The 17,572-nt window shown below is 44.5% G+C and overlaps 1 protein-coding gene across 1 annotated transcript in view; it reads right to left on the bottom strand.

Moving 5' to 3' along the window:
* The window catches only part of abcc10 (ATP-binding cassette, sub-family C (CFTR/MRP), member 10), a 185,868-nt gene that overhangs the window by 107,178 nt on the left and 61,118 nt on the right, over positions 1 to 17,572 (bottom strand). Inside the window, exons 7-8 of the mRNA XM_080193456.1 lie at positions 14,285 to 14,473; positions 5,671 to 5,794 (exon numbers count right to left, since the gene is read on the bottom strand). Coding sequence (XP_080049582.1) covers positions 5,671 to 5,794; positions 14,285 to 14,473 — 313 coding nt within the window. The remainder of the gene's footprint in view (positions 1 to 5,670; positions 5,795 to 14,284; positions 14,474 to 17,572) is intronic.

Genomic DNA, 17,572 nt, shown 5'->3' with positions numbered 1-17,572 from the left:
ATGAATGTCAGATGGGGACAATACTGATCTGGTTTCCTGTACTGGGGGTAAATTCCCCACTCTGTAATAATCCACACACACAGGACAGTTTCCATGAATGTCCTGTGGGGACAATACTGATCTGGTTTCCTGTACTGAGGGTAAATTCCCCACTCTGTAATAATCCACACACAGGATAGTTTCCATGAATGTCAGATGGGGACAATACTGATCTGGTTCCCTGTACTGGGGGTAAATTCCCCACTCTGTAATAATCCACACACACGGATAGTTTCCATGAATGTCAGATGGGGACAATACTGATCTGGTTTCCTGTACTGAGGGTAAATTCCCCACTCTGTAATAATCCACACACAGGATAGTTTCCATGAATGTCAGATGGGGACAATACTGATCTGGTTCCCTGTACTGGGGGTAAATTCCCCACTCTGTAATAATCCACACACATGGATAGTTTCCATGAATGTCCTGTGGGGACAATACTGATCTGGTTTCCCTGTACTGGGGGTAAATTCCCCACTCTGTAATAATCCACACACACGGATAGTTTCCATGAATGTCAGATGGGGACAATACTGATCTGGTTTCCTGCACTGAGGGTAAATTCCCCACTCTGTAATAATCCACACACAGGATAGTTTCCATGAATGTCAGATGGGGACAATACTGATCTGGTTCCCTGTACTGGGGGTAAATTCCCCACTCTGTAATAATCCACACACAGGATAGTTTCCATGAATGTCAGATGGGGACAATACTGATCTGGTTTCCTGTACTGGGGGTAAATTCCCCACTCTGTAATAATCCACACACAGGATAGTTTCCATGAATGTCAGATGGGGACAATACTGATCTGGATTCCTGCACTGAGGGTAAATTCCCCACTCTGTAATAATCCACACACAGGATAGTTTCCATGAATGTCAGATGGGGACAATACTGATCTGCTTTCCTGTACTGAGGGTAAATTCCCCACTCTGTAATAATCCACACACACGGATAGTTTCCATGAATGTCAGATGGGGACAATACTGATCTGGTTTCCTGTACTGGGGGTAAATTCCCCACTCTGTAATAATCCACACACACGGATAGTTTCCATGAATGTCAGATGGGGACAATACTGATCTGGTTCCCTGTACTGGGGGTAAATTCCCCACTCTGTAATAATCCACACACACGGATAGTTTCCATGAATGTCAGATGGGGACAATACTGATCTGGTTCCCTGTACTGAGGGTAAATTCCTCACTCTGTAATAATCCACACACAGGACAGTTTCCATGAATGTCCTGTGGGGACAATACTGATCTGGTTTCCTGTACTGGGGGTAAATTCCCCACTCTGTAATAATCCACACACACGGATAGTTTCCATGAATGTCAGATGGGGACAATACTGATCTGATTCCCTCTACTGACGGTAAATTCCCCACTCTGTAATAATCCACATACAGGACAGTTTCCATGAATGTCAGATGGGGACAATACTGATCTGGTTTCCTGTACTGGGGGTAAATTCCCCACTCTGTAATAATCCACACACACGGATAGTTTCCATGAATGTGAGATGGGGACAATACTGTTCTGGTTTCCTGTACTGGGGGTAAATTCCCCACTCTGTAATAATCCACACACACGGATAGTTTCCATGAATGTGAGATGGGGACAATACTGATCTGGTTTCCTGTACTGGGGGTAAATTCCCCACTCTGTAATAATCCACACACACGGATAGTTTCCATGAATGTCAGATGGGGACAATACTGATCTGATTCCCTCTACTGACGGTAAATTCCCCACTCTGTAATAATCCACACACAGGATAGTTTCCATGAATGTCAGATGGGGACAATACTGATCTGGATTCCTGCACTGAGGGTAAATTCCCCACTCTGTAATAATCCACACACACGGATAGTTTCCATGAATGTCAGATGGGGACAATACTGATCTGATTCCCTCTACTGACGGTAAATTCCCCACTCTGTAATAATCCACACACAGGATAGTTTCCATGAATGTCAGATGGGGACAATACTGATCTGGTTTCCTGTACTGGGGGTAAATTCCCCACTCTGTAATAATCCACACACACGGATAGTTTCCATGAATGTCAGATGGGGACAATACTGATCTGGTTTCCTGTACTGAGGGTAAATTCCTCACTCTGTAATAATCCACACACAGGATAGTTTCCATGAATGTCAGATGGGGACAATACGGATCTGGTTTCCTGTACTGGGGGTAAATTCCCCACTCTGTAATAATCCACACACAGGATAATTTCCATGAATGTCAGATGGGGACAATACTGATCTGGTTTCCTGTACTGGGGGTAAATTCCCCACTCTGTAATAATCCACACACACGGATAGTTTCCATGAATGTCAGATGGGGACAATACTGATCTGGTTTCCTGTACTGAGGGTAAATTCCCCACTCTGTAATAATCCACACACACGGATAGTTTCCATGAATGTCCTGTAGGGACAATACTGATCTGGTTTCCTGTACTGAGGGTAAATTTACCACTCTGTAATAATCCACACACGGATAGTTTCCATGAATGTCAGATAGGGACAATATTGATCTGGTTTCCTGCACTGAGGGTAAATTCCCCACTCTGTAATAATCCACACACACAGGATAGTTTCCATGAATGTCCTGTGGGGACAATACTGATCTGGTTTCCTGTACTGGGGGTAAATTCCCCACTATGTAATAATCCACACACACAGATAGTTTCCATGAATGTCAGATGGGGGCAATACTGATCTGATTCCGTGTACTGACGGTAAATTCCCCACTCTGTAATAATCCACACACAGGATAGTTTCCATGAATGTCAGATGGGGACAACACTGATCTGGTTCCCTGTACTGAGGGTAAATTCCCCACTCTGTAATAATCCACACACAGGATAGTTTCCATGAATGTCAGATGGGGACAACACTGATCTGGTTCCCTGTACTGAGGGTAAATTCCCCACTCTGTAATAATCCACACACAGGATAGTTTCCATGAATGTCAGATGGGGACAATACTGATCTGGTTTCCTGTACTGGGGGTAAATTCCCCACTCTGTAATAATCCACACACAGGATAGTTTCCATGAATGTCCTGTGGGGACAATACTGATCTGGTTTCCTGTACTGAGGGTAAATTCCCCACTCTGTAATAATCCACACACGGATAGTTTCCATGAATGTCAGATGGGGACAATACTGATCTGGTTTCCTGTACTGGGGGTAAATTCCCCACTCTGTAATAATCCACACACGGATAGTTTCCATGAATGTCAGATGGGGACAATACTGATCTGGTTTCCTGTACTGAGGGTAAATTCCCCACTCTGTAATAATCCACACACAGGACAGTTTCCATGAATGTCCTGTGGGGACAATACTGATCTGGTTTCCTGTACTGGGGGTAAATTCCCCACTCTGTAATAATCCACACACACGGATAGTTTCCATGAATGTCAGATGGGGACAATACTGATCTGATTCCCTCTACTGAGGGTAAATTCCCCACTCTGTAATAATCCACACACACGGATAGTTTCCATGAATGTCCTGTGGGGACAATACTGATCTGATTCCCTCTACTGACGGTAAATTCCCCACTCTGTAATAATCCACATACAGGACACTTTCCATGAATGTCAGATGGGGACAATACTGATCTGGTTTCCTGTACTGGGGGTAAATTCCCCACTCTGTAATAATCCACACACAGGATAGTTTCCATTAATGTCAGATGGGGACAATACTGATCTGGTTTCCTGTACTGGGGGTAAATTCCCCACTCTGTAATAATCCACACACAGGATAGTTTCCATGAATGTCAGATGGGGACAATACTGATCTGGTTTCCTGTACTGGGGGTAAATTCCCCACTGTGTAATAATCCACACACAGGATAGTTTCCATGAATGTCAGATGGGGACAATACTGATCTGATTTCCTGTACTGAGGGTAAATTCCCCACTCTGTAATAATCCACACACAGGATAGTTTCCATGAATGTCAGATGGGGACAATACTGATCTGGTTTCCTGTACTGGGGGTAAATTCCCCACACTGTAATAATCCACACACAGGATAATTTCCATGAATGTCAGATGGGGACAATACTGATCTGGTTTCCTGTACTGGGGGTAAATTCCCCACTCTGTAATAATCCACACACAGGATAGTTTCCATGAATGTCAGATGGGGACAATACTGATCTGGTTTCCTGTACTGGGGGTAAATTCCCCACTGTGTAATAATCCACACACAGGATAGTTTCCATGAATGTCCTGTAGGGACAATACTGATCTGGTTTCCTGTACTGGGGGTAAATTCCCCACTCTGTAATAATCCACACACACGGATAGTTTCCATGAATGTCAGATGGGGACAATACTGATCTGGTTTCCTGTACTGAGGGTAAATTCCTCACTCTGTAATAATCCACACACAGGATAGTTTCCATGAATGTCAGATGGGGACAATACTGATCTGGTTTCCTGTACTGGGGGTAAATTCCCCACTCTGTAATAATCCACACACACGGATAGTTTCCATGAATGTCAGATGGGGACAATACTGATCTGGTTTCCTGTACTGGGGGTAAATTCCCCACTCTGTAATAATCCACACACGGATAGTTTCCATGAATGTCAGATGGGGACAATACTGATCTGGTTTCCTGTACTGGGGGTAAATTCCCCACTCTGTAATAATCCACACACACAGGACAGTTTCCATGAATGTCCTGTGGGGACAATACTGATCTGGTTCCCTGTACTGGGGGTAAATTCCCCACTCTGTAATAATCCACACACACGGATAGTTTCCATGAATGTCAGATAGGGACAATACTGATCTGATTCCCTGTACTGAGGGTAAATTCCCCACTCTGTAATAATCCACACACAGGATAGTTTCCATGAATGTCAGATGGGGACAATACTGATCTGGTTCCCTGTATTGAGGGTAAATTCCCCACTCTGTAATAATCCACACACAGGATAGTTTCCATGAATGTCAGATGGGGACAATACTGGTCAGGTTTCCTGTACTGAGGGTAAATTCCCCACTCTGTAATAATCCACACACACACGGATAGTTTCCATGAATGTCAGATGGGGACAATACTGATCTGGTTTCCTGTACTGGGGGTAAATTCCCCACTCTGTAATAATCCACACACAGGACAGTTTCCATGAATGTCAGATGGGGACAATACTGATCTGGTTCCCTGTACTGAGGGTAAATTCCCCACTCTGTAATAATCCACACACAGGATAGTTTCCATGAATGTCAGATGGGGACAATACTGATCTGGTTCCCTGCACTGGGGGTAAATTCCCCACTGTGTAATAATCCACACACAGGACAGTTTCCATGAATGTCAGATGGGGACAATACTGATCTGGTTTCCTGTACTGGGGGTAAATTCCCCACTCTGTAATAATCCACACACATGGATAGTTTCCATGAATGTCAGATGGGGACAATACTGATCTGGTTTCCTGTACTGAGGGTCAATTCCCCACTATGTAATAATCCACATGCAGGATAGTTTCCTGCTCCTCCAAACTGTAAAATGTGGATCGTATATTTTCGAGAAACATTTAAGGATGACCATATATGCATCCTATTGACACCAAGGTACTTACCGAATCAAGTGCATTAAATGACGTGTATAGATTGCTGCATAATGCCTGCTTTGGCCAGTCCCATTCTTATGTTCCACTTGCGATATCCAGTATGACAGCCACCAGTCAGACAAGTTCCGGGATACTGTGAAAGAAGGAAATCTGAGACATTACATCTTTAAGTAATTCGGACTAATCCGGTTTTTGTGAGTCATACCTTGGCTATAGTATCGTACCCCTATGTCGGAACAGAGGAAACCTTTGTGCTCATGATAAAGACTTGGCAATTCATCCAGTTCCATGCAGGGGATTTATGATATACTTTCTGAAAATCCAGATACATTACAGTCATCGTAGTAAATATATCCTGAAGAAGGTTCGATTTGTTCTATATGGTTTCCTTTTCATAAATTCATGCTGATTCTGATTCATCATTTCCAAGGCGAAGTGGTGTCGTACTGATAACATAACATAAGAACATAAGAAATAGGAGCAGGAGTAGGCCATCTCGCCCTTCGAGCCTGCCCCGCCATTCAATAAGATCATGGCTGATCTGTCGTGGCTCAGTTCCACATTCCCGCCCTCTCCCCATAACCCTTAATCCCCTCACTTATCAAAAACCCATCAACCCGCGTCTTAAAAATATTTAGCGAGGCAGCCTCCACCACTTCAACGGGCAGAGAGTTCCAGAGATTCACCACCCTTTGAGTGAAGAAATTCTTCCTCAACTCCGTTCTAAACCGCCCCCCCCTTTATCTTGAGGCTGTGCCCCCTAGTCCTACTGTCGTTTCTGAGCGGGAAGAGTCTCTCCACCTCTATCCTATCCATCCCATTCATCATCTTATACGTCTCAATGAGATCTCCCCTCATTCTTCTAAACTCTAACGAGTACAAGCCTAGTTTATTCAGCCTCTCCTCATAGCTCAACCCCCTCAACTCCGGTATCAGCCTAGTAAACCTCCTCTGCACTCCCTCCAAGGCCAAAATATCCTTGCGTAAGTACGGCGCCCAAAACTGCACACAGTACTCCAGCTGCGGCCTCACCAATGCCCTATACAGCCACAGCAAGACCTCCCTACTTTTATATTCAATCCCCCTCGCTGTGAAGGCCAGCATCCCATTTGCCTTCCTGACCACCTGCTGCACCTGCAAACTGGGTTTTTGCGACTCATGCACAAGGACCCCGAGGTTCCTCTGCACCGTTGCCTGCTGCAGTTTTTCGCCAGGTAATAATCCTTCCTACCATTATTCCTACCAAAGTGGACCACCTCGCACTTGCCAACATTAAATTCCATTTGCCATTTCCTGGCCCATTTGCCCAGCCTATCTAGATCCTTCTGCAGACTCTCCACACCCTCCGCGCAATTTGCTGTTCCACCAATCTTGGTGTCATCAGCAAATTTCGACACCATACACTCAGTTCCCTCCTCCAGGTCATCTATATAAATGGTAAATAGCTGAGGCCCCAGCACCGACCCCTGGGGCACTCCACTAGTCACCAACCGCCAATCCGAATAGCACCCATTGACCCCCACTCTTTGCCTCTTATTTGACAACCAGTCCTCTATCCACGCTAACACCCTACCCCCAACTCCATGCCCCCTAACCTTCTGCAATAGCCTCTTGTGAGGTACCTTGTCAAACGCCTTCTGAAAATCAAGAAAGACCACATCCACCGGCTCTCCTCTATCCACCGCCCTAGACACATCCTCATAGAACTCCAGTAAATTTGTCAGACACGACTTCCCCTTAACGAAACTGTGCTGCGTCTGCTCTATCAAGCAATTCCCCTTAAGATGCCTCGCTATTTCCTCCTTGATGACGGATTCTAACATTTTACCTACAACAGATGTTAAACTAACCGGCCTATAATTCCCCGCCTTTTGCCTGCCATCCTTCTTAAACAACGGCGTAACATTAGCCGCTTTCCAATCTTCCGGCACTTCCCCGGAATCCAGCGACGTTTGGAAAATAACCACCAAGGCATCCACTATCACCTCCGCCATTTCTTTCAGAACCCTCGGATGCATTCCATCCGGTCCTGGGGACTTGTCCACAATCAGTCCCTCCAGTCTGTCGAGCACTGCCTCTCTAGTAACAATAATGTCATCGAGACCCTCCAGTCCTACTACCTTTCCATCTCTAACACCCGGCAAATTATTCACGTCCTCCTCTGTGAAGACCGAAACAAAAAAGTTATTCAAGACCTCAGCCATTTCCCCATCCCCTACCACTAAGTCCCCCCTCTCATCCTCTAAGGGTCCAACGTTCACCCTAGCCAGCCTCTTCCTTTTTATATACTTATAAAAACTCTTGCTATCCTTTTTTATATTAAGCGCTAGCCCAGCTTCATAGCTTCTCCTACCCTTCTTTATCAATTTCTTTGGCAATCTTTGTTGACATTTAAACCTCTCCCAATCCTCTTCTCGCCCACTACTCTTAGCTACTCTAAACGCCTCCGCTTTTAATTTAACACTTTCCTTCACCTCCTTCGTTATCCACGGCTTATTACCTCTCCTCCTACAGTCCTTTTTAACCATCAGAATAAACTTCTGCTGAGCACCAAGAAAGATCTCCTTAAAGATCCTCCACTGCTCCTCAGCAGACCTACCTTCCAATGCGCTCCCCCAGTCAACATTCGCCAATTCTTCTCTCATCCTACCGTACTCCCCTCTGTTCAAACAAAGGACGCGTGTCCGGGAACCCACTTTCTCCTCCTCCATCTGCAACAGAAACTCCACCATACAATGATCACTCTCCCCAAGAGGTTCCTTCAGCTGAGGAAATTGTGGAGGTATTAGTGGTGATCTTTCAGCAATCACTACAAGCAGGGAGGATAACAGAGGACTGAAAAGTAACTCATGTAACACCGCTGTTTAAGAAGGGAGAGAGGCAGCAGATGGGAAATTATAGGCCGGTTAGCCTGATTTCAGTCATTGTCAAGATTTTAGAGTCCAATATTAAAGATGAGATCACAGAGTACTTGGAAGTGTATGATAAAGTCAAACTGAGTCAACACGGTTTCATCAAGAGGAGTCAAATCTCTTAGAATTCTTTGAGGAGGTAAGAAGGAAGTTAGATAAAGGGGAACCAGTGGATGTGATTTATTTAATTTCCAGAAGCCCTTTGACAAGGTGCCGCATTGGAGACTGTTAAATTAGTGCCCAGTGTGTTAAGGATAAGATCCTGGCATGGACAGAGGATTGGCTGACTGGCAGGAAGTAGAGAGTGGGGATAAAGGGGTCTTTTTCAGGATGGCAGTCAGTGACTAGTTGTGTGCCTCAGGGGTCAGTGCTGGGACCAAACCTTTTCACAATATACATTAACAATTTGGAGGAAGGAACTGAAGGTACCATTACTACTAAGTTGGCAGATGATACAAAGATATGTAGAGGGACAAGTAGTATTAAGGAAGCAGGGGGGATGCAGAGGGACTTGGACAGATTAGGAGAACGGGCAAAGAAGTGGCAGATGAAATACAATGTGGAAAAGTGTGAGGTTATGCACTTTGGAACAAGGAATGGAGGCATAGACTAATTTCTAAATGGGGAAATACTCAGGAAATCAGAAACACAAAGGGACTTGGAAGTCATTGTTCAAGGTTTTCTTAAGGTTCACGTTCAGGTTCAGTTGGCAGTTAGGAAGGCAAATGGAGTGTTAGCATTCATGTCAAGAGTGCTAAAATACAAGAGCATGGATATATTCCTGAGGCTGCATAAGGCTCTAGTCAGACCCCACTTCAAGTATTGTGAGCAGTTTTGGGCCCCATATCTAAGAAAGGCCTTGGAAAGGGTCCAGAGGAGGTTCACAAGAATGATCCCTGGAATGAAGAGCTGGGTCTGTACTCATTGGAGTTTAGAAGGATTGGTGGTTGGGAGGGCCTTATTGAAACTTACAGGCTATTGCAAGGCCTGGATAGAGTGGATATGGAGAGGATGTTTCCACTAGTAGGAAAACCAGAACCAGAGGGCAAAACTTCAGGCTAAAGGAATGACTCTTTAAAACAGAAATGAGGAGAAATTTCTTCAGCCAGAAAGAGATGAATCTGTGGAGCTCTTTGCTGCAGAAGGCTGTGGGGGCCAGGTCATTGAGTGCCTTTAAGACAGAGATAGACAGGTTCTTGATTGATAAGGGGATCAGGAGTTGTGGGGAAAAGGCAGGAGAATGGGGATGAGAGAAAAAAAAATCAGCCATGACTGAATGGCAAAGCAGACCCAGTGGGCCAAGTGGCCTAATTCTGCTCCTATGTCTTATCGTCTAATGGTCTATTACAGCCTTGTTTCAAACATGGACAAAAGAGCTGAACTCCAGAGGTGAGGCAAGGGTGACAGCCCTTGACATCAAGGCCACAGTCAACAGAGTGTGACATTAAGGAGCCTTAACAAAACTGGAATCAATGGGTATTGGGGGCAAACTCTCTGCTGGTTGGAGTTACAACTGGTGTTGTGAAGTTGAGTACATTGTCAGAATTTGGTGTTTGTAAAATTATAAAAAAAGTTGCAAAATGCAAGGTGAAAATATTCCATAGTTCCCTTTAAAATAAGTGGGTAGTGTTTTTTTTCTGTGCTTACAATTTTAAAAGAAGAGAAGATACACATGAATATAGAGTATACAAAGTAAAACACTGTATCGAGAGGCCAGGCAGTAGTGTTTCCAAGACCACAGGTTTGTGCAGTGTAAACTAGACAGTTAGCTTACAGCAGCCTAATAGATTTAAATTTGGTATTTTTGATTTATTATTGTTTCAGGTATTGGAATACAGTGAAAAGCATTGTTCTTATGTGCTATAGAGAAAGCACCATTCATAAAGAAGGAAACGAGAGAGAGCAGAACATAGTATTAAAGTCATAGCTAGGGTGCAGGGCAAGTTAATGCAAGGTAAGTCTATTCAAAAGTCTGACAGCAGCAGCGAAGAAACTGTTCTTGAGTTGGTTGACCTCAGCTTTTTGTATCTTTAACCAATGGAGGAAGGTGGAAGAAAGGTTGTCGGGAGTGCGTCAGTCCTTTACTAGGCCAGTTGTTTTTCAAGGCAGTGGGAAGTGTAGACAGAGTCAATGGATGGGAGACTGGTTTGTGTGATGGATTGGGCCACATTCACGACCTTTTGTAGTTCCTTGCGGTCTTGGGCAGAGCAGAAGCCCATACCAAGCTGTGATACAACCAGAAAGAATGCTTTCTATGGGGCATCTATAAAAATTAGTGAGGGTTGTAGCTGACATGCCAAATTTCCTGAGTCTTCTGAAAAAGTAGAGGCATTGGTGGGGCTTTCTTAACTATAGTGTCAGCATGGGGGAACCAGGACAGATTGGTGGTGATCTGGACAATTAAAAACTTGAAGCTTTCGACCCTTTCTATTTCGTCCCCTTGGATACAGACAGGGGCACGTTCTCCTCTACGCTTCCTGAAGTCGATGCCAATCTCCTTTGTTTTACTGACATTGAGAGAGAGATTATTGTTGCCGCACCAGTTCACCAGATTCTCTCTCTCATTCCTTGTCTTGTCAGTGTTTGAGATCCGACGCCCCACGGTGGATTGCCAGTAAACTTGAAAATCAGGTTGGAGGGGAATTTGGCCCCACAGTCTTAGGTATATAAGGAGTATAGTAGGGAGCTGAGAACACCGCTTTGTGGGACACTGGTGTTGAGGATGATCATGGAGGAAGTGTTGTTGCCTATCCTTACTGATTGTCATCTGTGGGTTAGGAAGTTCAGGATCCAGTCACAGGGGTAGGAGCTGAGGCGCAGGCCATAGAGATTAGAGATGAGTTTCGTGGGAATAATGGTATTGAAGACTGAGGTGTAGTCAATAAATAGGAGTCTGATATAGGTGTCCCTGTTATCTAGGTGTTCCAGGGTAACCTGAGAAGTAATCCTATTGTGAGGATGTTGGAATATCATCAGGGGTATAAGAGACAGCTCTGAGATGGAGAGAGACAGACACTCTCTGACACAGCTAACAGCTTCTGCTCAAAACCTCATCTGAACAGAAAAGATACCATCATAAAACAGAGATTCCAGACAGAAGAAAGAAGACAGAAGATTCAGAAGCTAAAATCTGATGGTATTTTGAGAGGGACTAAAACACTATTTTTTGTTAATAAATGGGAACTATATTTATGTAAACAGCATTCTATTAGAACTGGATTTGACTGGGTTTGTTAATAGTTTAGTTAACCTGTTCGCTGTTAGTTCGATAAATAAAGTGTCACTTGCTGATTTTAGAGAAAGTCTCAGGGAGTTCTTTTGACTTAACCACAAAAAGTTGCTGAAGAGCAGATCGTACTATTTCTCACACACTTTGAACAGATTGTAGGGTGAGGTACTCCTTTCTGAGTAGTTAAGTATTGGCTCTCAGAGAGGGGAAACAAGCTCCTCTTAAAACACTGGCATATAGGAAAATGGTTGTGGAGGGCCAGTCATCTCAGCTCCAGGACATCTCTGCAAGAGTCCCTCGGGGTCGTGTCCAAGGCCTAGCTATCAGCTGCTTCATCAATGACCTTCCCTCTGACATAAGTTCAGAAATGGGGATGTTTGTCAATGATTGCACAATGTTCAGCACTATTCACAATTCCTCACATACTGAAGCAGTCCATGTTCAAACACAACAAGATCTGGACAATATCCAGGCTTGGGCTGACAAATAGCAAGTAACATTCACACCACACAAATACCAGGCAATGACCATCACCAATAAGAGATACTCTAACCACCAGCCCTTGACATTCAATGGTGGCAATGAATCCCCTACTATCAATATTCTTGGGGCTGCCACTGACCAGAAACTCAACTGGACTCACCACATAAACACAGCGGCTACAACAGCAGGTCAGAGGCTAGAAATACTGTGGCAAGTAACTCGTCGACTGACTTCCCAAATCCTACCCACCTACAAGGAACAAGTCAGGAGTGTGATGAAATACTCCCCACTTGTCTGGATGGGTGCAGCTCCAACAACACTCAAGAAGGTTGACACCATTCTGGACAAAGCAGCCCGCTTGATTGGCACCACATCCACAAACATCCACCCCCTCCACCACCGACACTCATTAACAGCAGTGTGTACTATCTACAAGATACACCTCAGCAATTCACTAAAGATCCTTAGACAGCACCTTCCAAACAATAACCACCTCCATCTCAAAGGACAAGGGCAGCAAGATACATGGGAACAGTACTAACAGCAAGTTCCCCTCCAAATCACTTACTTGGAAATATATCACTGTTCCTTCACAGTCCCCAGCTTAAAATCCTGGAATTCCCTCCCTAATGGCATTGCCGATCAACTCATAGCAAAATGACTGCAGCGAATCAACATTGGCCGGGTGGTTAACAGTGAGGTTGAGTGTCTGGGTTACAGGAAGATATCGACGAGTTGGTCAATGGGCAGATGGAACTTAACCCTGAAAAGTGTGAGGTGATGCACTTTGAATGAGTAATTTGATAAGGAAGTATACTATGAAAAGTCTGGCACTAGGAAGTTCTGATGAACAAAGGGACCTTAGTATGTTTGTCCACAGATCTCTGAAGGTGGAAAGGTAGGTAAATACAGTGGATCAATCAGAGTATAGATTACAAAAGCAGAAAGGTCATGATGGAGGGTATAGAACAATGGTGAGACCATAACTGGAGGCCTGTGTGTAATTCTGGTTACCACGTTATAGGAAGGACGTGAACACTCTGGAAGGGGTGCAGAGGAGGTTTACTAGGTTGCTGCCTGGGATGGAACATTGAAGTTATAAAGAGAGGCTGGATAGGCTTGGGTTGTTTTCTCTGAAGCAGACAAAACTGAGGGGTGACCTGATTGAAGTGTTAAAGAATAGGAGAGGCATGGACAGGGTAGATATGGAGCAGCTGTTCCCCTTAGTTGAAGGGTCAGTCATGAGGGGGCACAATTTGAAAGGGTTGGGGGGGTGGAAATCTGAGGAAAAACCTTTGAACTCAGTGATGATCTGGAATGCACTGCCTGGGAGGGTGATGGAGGCGGGATACCTCACATCCTTTAAAAAGTACCTGGAGGAGTACTTGGCACGCCATAACATTCAAGGCTATGGGCCAAGTGCTGGCAAGTGGGATTAGGTAGGCAGCTCAGAGCCTTCCATGTATTGGTGTAGAGTCGATGGGTCAAAGGACCTCTTCTACACTGTAGTATTCTGTGATTCTGTGAAGTGGCTCACCACCACCTTCTCAATGGCAACTAGGGATGGGCAATAAATGCTGTGATGTGGAGATGCCGGCTTTGGACTGGGGTAAACACAGTGGGATCCCACTTACCTGATGAAGGAACAGCGCTCTGAAAGCTAGTGGCTTTTGCTACCAAATAAACCTGTTTGACTTGAACCTGGTGTTGTGAGGCTTCTTCAAATAAATGCTGGCCAGTTAGTGACACCCACGTCCCACAAATGAATGAATAAAAAAAACAGCTTACAGTCATAAATTATCGAATTTGACTTTGAGTCTGGAGAACTGTAAAGTGGAACACTGAAATATGTTTAGGTTCTCAATGCTGAGGCCATATCATGAGTAGTGAATATAGCACAGTAAACTGAAAGTACAAGCAAACTGATATTTCAAATAGAAAATGCTATAAATATGCCAGAATGAACATCACTGAAAGAACAACTCCATCAGGTCCTTACCTTGCATTAAGAATAGACATACAAGCACGGAAAATGCCAGCCATTTGCCAACTGACAGCCAGTAAGACCAGTACACTTGCAGAGACACTGCTCCCACCTTCTTCACCTCCTCAGACCCAATGTTGACCTGCATTTGGTCTTGTTCCACTGGCATCACTTCCACGTTCTCCTCAGGGCTCTTTACTTCTGCTGGGTTTAAAGAGAACAGACGTTGTGAGTGCAAGCAGTTAAAATATAGATAGCATATCTTGACTGCTAATTAAAGATCGAATTCCAAGCTCCACCCATTGCCACCTCCAAAAACATCTCTTCACTGTCATGTAAATTAGTAGTTGCACATTGTTCTGAGAGATTAAATTTATTTGCTCAGTTTTCAGCCCAACCTAACCCCTGCGTCTGGGAGGGAGGTAGGGGAAGGAGAGAGCAACAAGCAAAACCCTGTTGAAATAAAAGCAGAAAATATTGCCAACATTTTGCAGATTTGGCAAAATCTGTCAGGACAGGAAGGGTTCATGGGGTGGAATGTTCCATTCTGGAGATTAAGCACAGAGACAGGCAGCAAGGTCGGGGCAGTTTGTGGCAAGCAGCTTGTATTAGTCCATCCACAGTACTTCATTGAGTCACATTTCCATATTTAAACAAAGACTTTTCACATATTCATTCACTGCAGCCAGGAGCTTGGCATGGCAAAACCCAGAAAGGTCCCCAGAAGCCAAAACTCAGTAACAAAGGACTGCCAACATTCCTCCAGGCACTCAAGGACCAGCCACTGTTGGGAGGTTGAGTCCAGCAACCTCACCACCAAGACTATGAACGAGGTCTCCAAGGCGGTCAGTGTCTGCTCTCCGGTGCAGAAAAGTAATGAATGATCTCATCACTAAAAGGCTAGTATGAAGGTACAGCAAATAATCAGGAGACGACATAGGATGTTAATATTTATTGCAAGTGGAATTGAATACAAAAGTAGAGAGGTTGTGCTTTAGTTATGCAGGACATGGGTGAGACCAAATCTGGAGTATTGCCTTCAGTACCCATCTCTTTATTTAAGGAAGGTTACAAGGTTGGAATTAATTCAGAGAAAGCTCACTGGACTAATACCTGGAATGGGTCAGGTGTCCTTATGCGGAAAGGTTGGATACGAAGAGGTGACTTATTGAAACATAAAATCCTGAGAAGGTCTTGACAGGGTGAATGTGGAGAGGATGTTTTCTCTTGTCGGAGAATGGAGAACCAGAAGAGTCACTGTTCAAACCTCTTAAAACCTCTAGTACATGTGGTGCCTTCAGCCCTTACATAGGCACACGAAGCACACAGCAGACAGCTATGCTTATCATCTGCTTTGACATCCAACCTGCTTCCAGTCTGCCCATCTGTTTTTACACAGGACACAAAAACAGGGAGAGCTCCCTGACAGGAGGTCTGAGTAGCTAAAAGAAGATTATGCAGCGCTGTGCAAGATACCCTTGCATAACTCTTATATTTTGAGTTGCTCACAGGTGCCACTGATCTTTGAGAAGCCTCAGCACTGTCAGGATTGGCTTATCAGTGAGAAAGGTGACCTACAGAAGACATGGTTAATATGACCTGTTCAGCTGATACAGTATGCTTAATTGGAGAGGTATAATATGGCTCATTCTGCAGCTTGCTTCATGATTGAGAAGACTACTGTCGGGGGAGATTACTGGAGAATGCCATCTACCTACCAGACATCCAAAATGTATCATGTTGAAGATGCATTTTGGATGTCTGGTAGGTAGGTGGCATTCTCCAGTAATCTCCCCAGACAGTATCCGACATCATCATGGTTCACTGCGCTCGACACATCTTGGCACTCCAAAAGGGAAATCAACTGCCAGCTGCAGGATTCTGTAAGAGGAATGAGCTCGATGAAGGTGAGGATATGAGGGTGAAGGGTGATATTGGGAAATGAGCCCAGCCAGGTGGTCGATGTTTCAGTAGGGGAGCAGTTTGGGAACAGTGACCACAATTCAGTAAGCTTTGCAGTATTGATGGATAAAGATAAGTGCAGTCCTCATGTGAAGGTGCTAAATTGGGGGAAGGTTAATTACAACAACATTCGGCAGGAACTGAAAAATGTAGATTGGGGGCAGATGTTTGAGGGCAAATCAACAAACTGTGATACAACCAGAAAGAATGCTTTCTGTGGTGCATCTGTAAAAGCTCGTGAGAGTCGCAGCTGACATGCCAAATTTCCTTAGTCTTCTGAGTCGGTGAGCTTTCTTAACTATAGTGTTGGCACAGGGGACCAGGACAGTTTGTTGGTGGTCTGGACACCTAAAAACTTAAAGCTCTCGACTCTTTCTATTTCGTCCCTGTTGATGTAGACAGGGCATTGTTGAAACTGCACTCATCCATGCAAGTGGGGAGTATTCCATCACACTCCTGACTTAATGCCTTGTAGAGGGTGGCCAGGCTTTGGGGAATTAGGAGGTGAGTTACCACAATATTCCTGGCCTCTGACCTGCTCTTGTAGCCAATGTATTGTTGAGTCCAGTGGAGTTTCTGGTCAATGGTAACCCCGAGGATGTTAATAGTGGGGGAAGATGTGCTTGATAGTGTGATAAAGGCAGAATCCCTAATAACATTTAAAAACCCTTGGAAATGCACTTAGAGTGCTGCACCCTAGAAGGCTACAGAACAAGTGCGGGAGCAGATGGCCTTGTGATATTATCAGCGGACTATTAATCCAGAAACTCAGGCAGCATTGTGGGGATCTGGTTTCGAATCCTGCCATGGCAGATGGTGGAATACGAATTCAATAAAAATAAAAAGTAAGGCTGAAACACTGGATTAGTCTTTCCCTCTCTCCTCCTCTAACCAAAAAAAAGGCCACTGTGAGAAAGTAAAAGTGAAGGTAAGAGTATTATAAATTTTTTCAAATAATTTAATTGGTGTTCGAAATGTCACTCAGTGGGGTTATATGTTGCACTTGTGAGATGTGGGACAGCAATGTCTGCAGGAAGTTCACCCAATTGCAGCTTCTTACAGACTGTATGGAAAGGTTGGAGCAGCAGTTGGACGCACTTAGGAGCGTGAAGGTGGCGGAAAGTGTCATTGATAGAAGCTTTAGAGACGTGGTCACACCGATGGTGCAGGCAGATAGATGGGTGACCACCAGAAGGGGCAGGCAGTCAGTGCAGGAATTCCCTGTGATCATCCCCCTCTCTAACAAATGTACCATTTTGGATACTGTTGGGGAAGATGAGCTATCAGGGGATAGAAACATAGAAGCCTACAGTGCAGAAAGAGGCCCTTCGGCCCATCGAG

This window comes from Carcharhinus amblyrhynchos, chromosome 7 (assembly GCF_965287045.1).
Source record: "Carcharhinus amblyrhynchos chromosome 7, sCarAmb.v2.hapA, whole genome shotgun sequence".
Lineage (NCBI taxonomy): Eukaryota > Metazoa > Chordata > Chondrichthyes > Carcharhiniformes > Carcharhinidae > Carcharhinus > Carcharhinus amblyrhynchos.
Note: the sequence above shows the minus strand (reverse complement) of the source record. Positions and strands in the feature narration are given on the sequence as shown.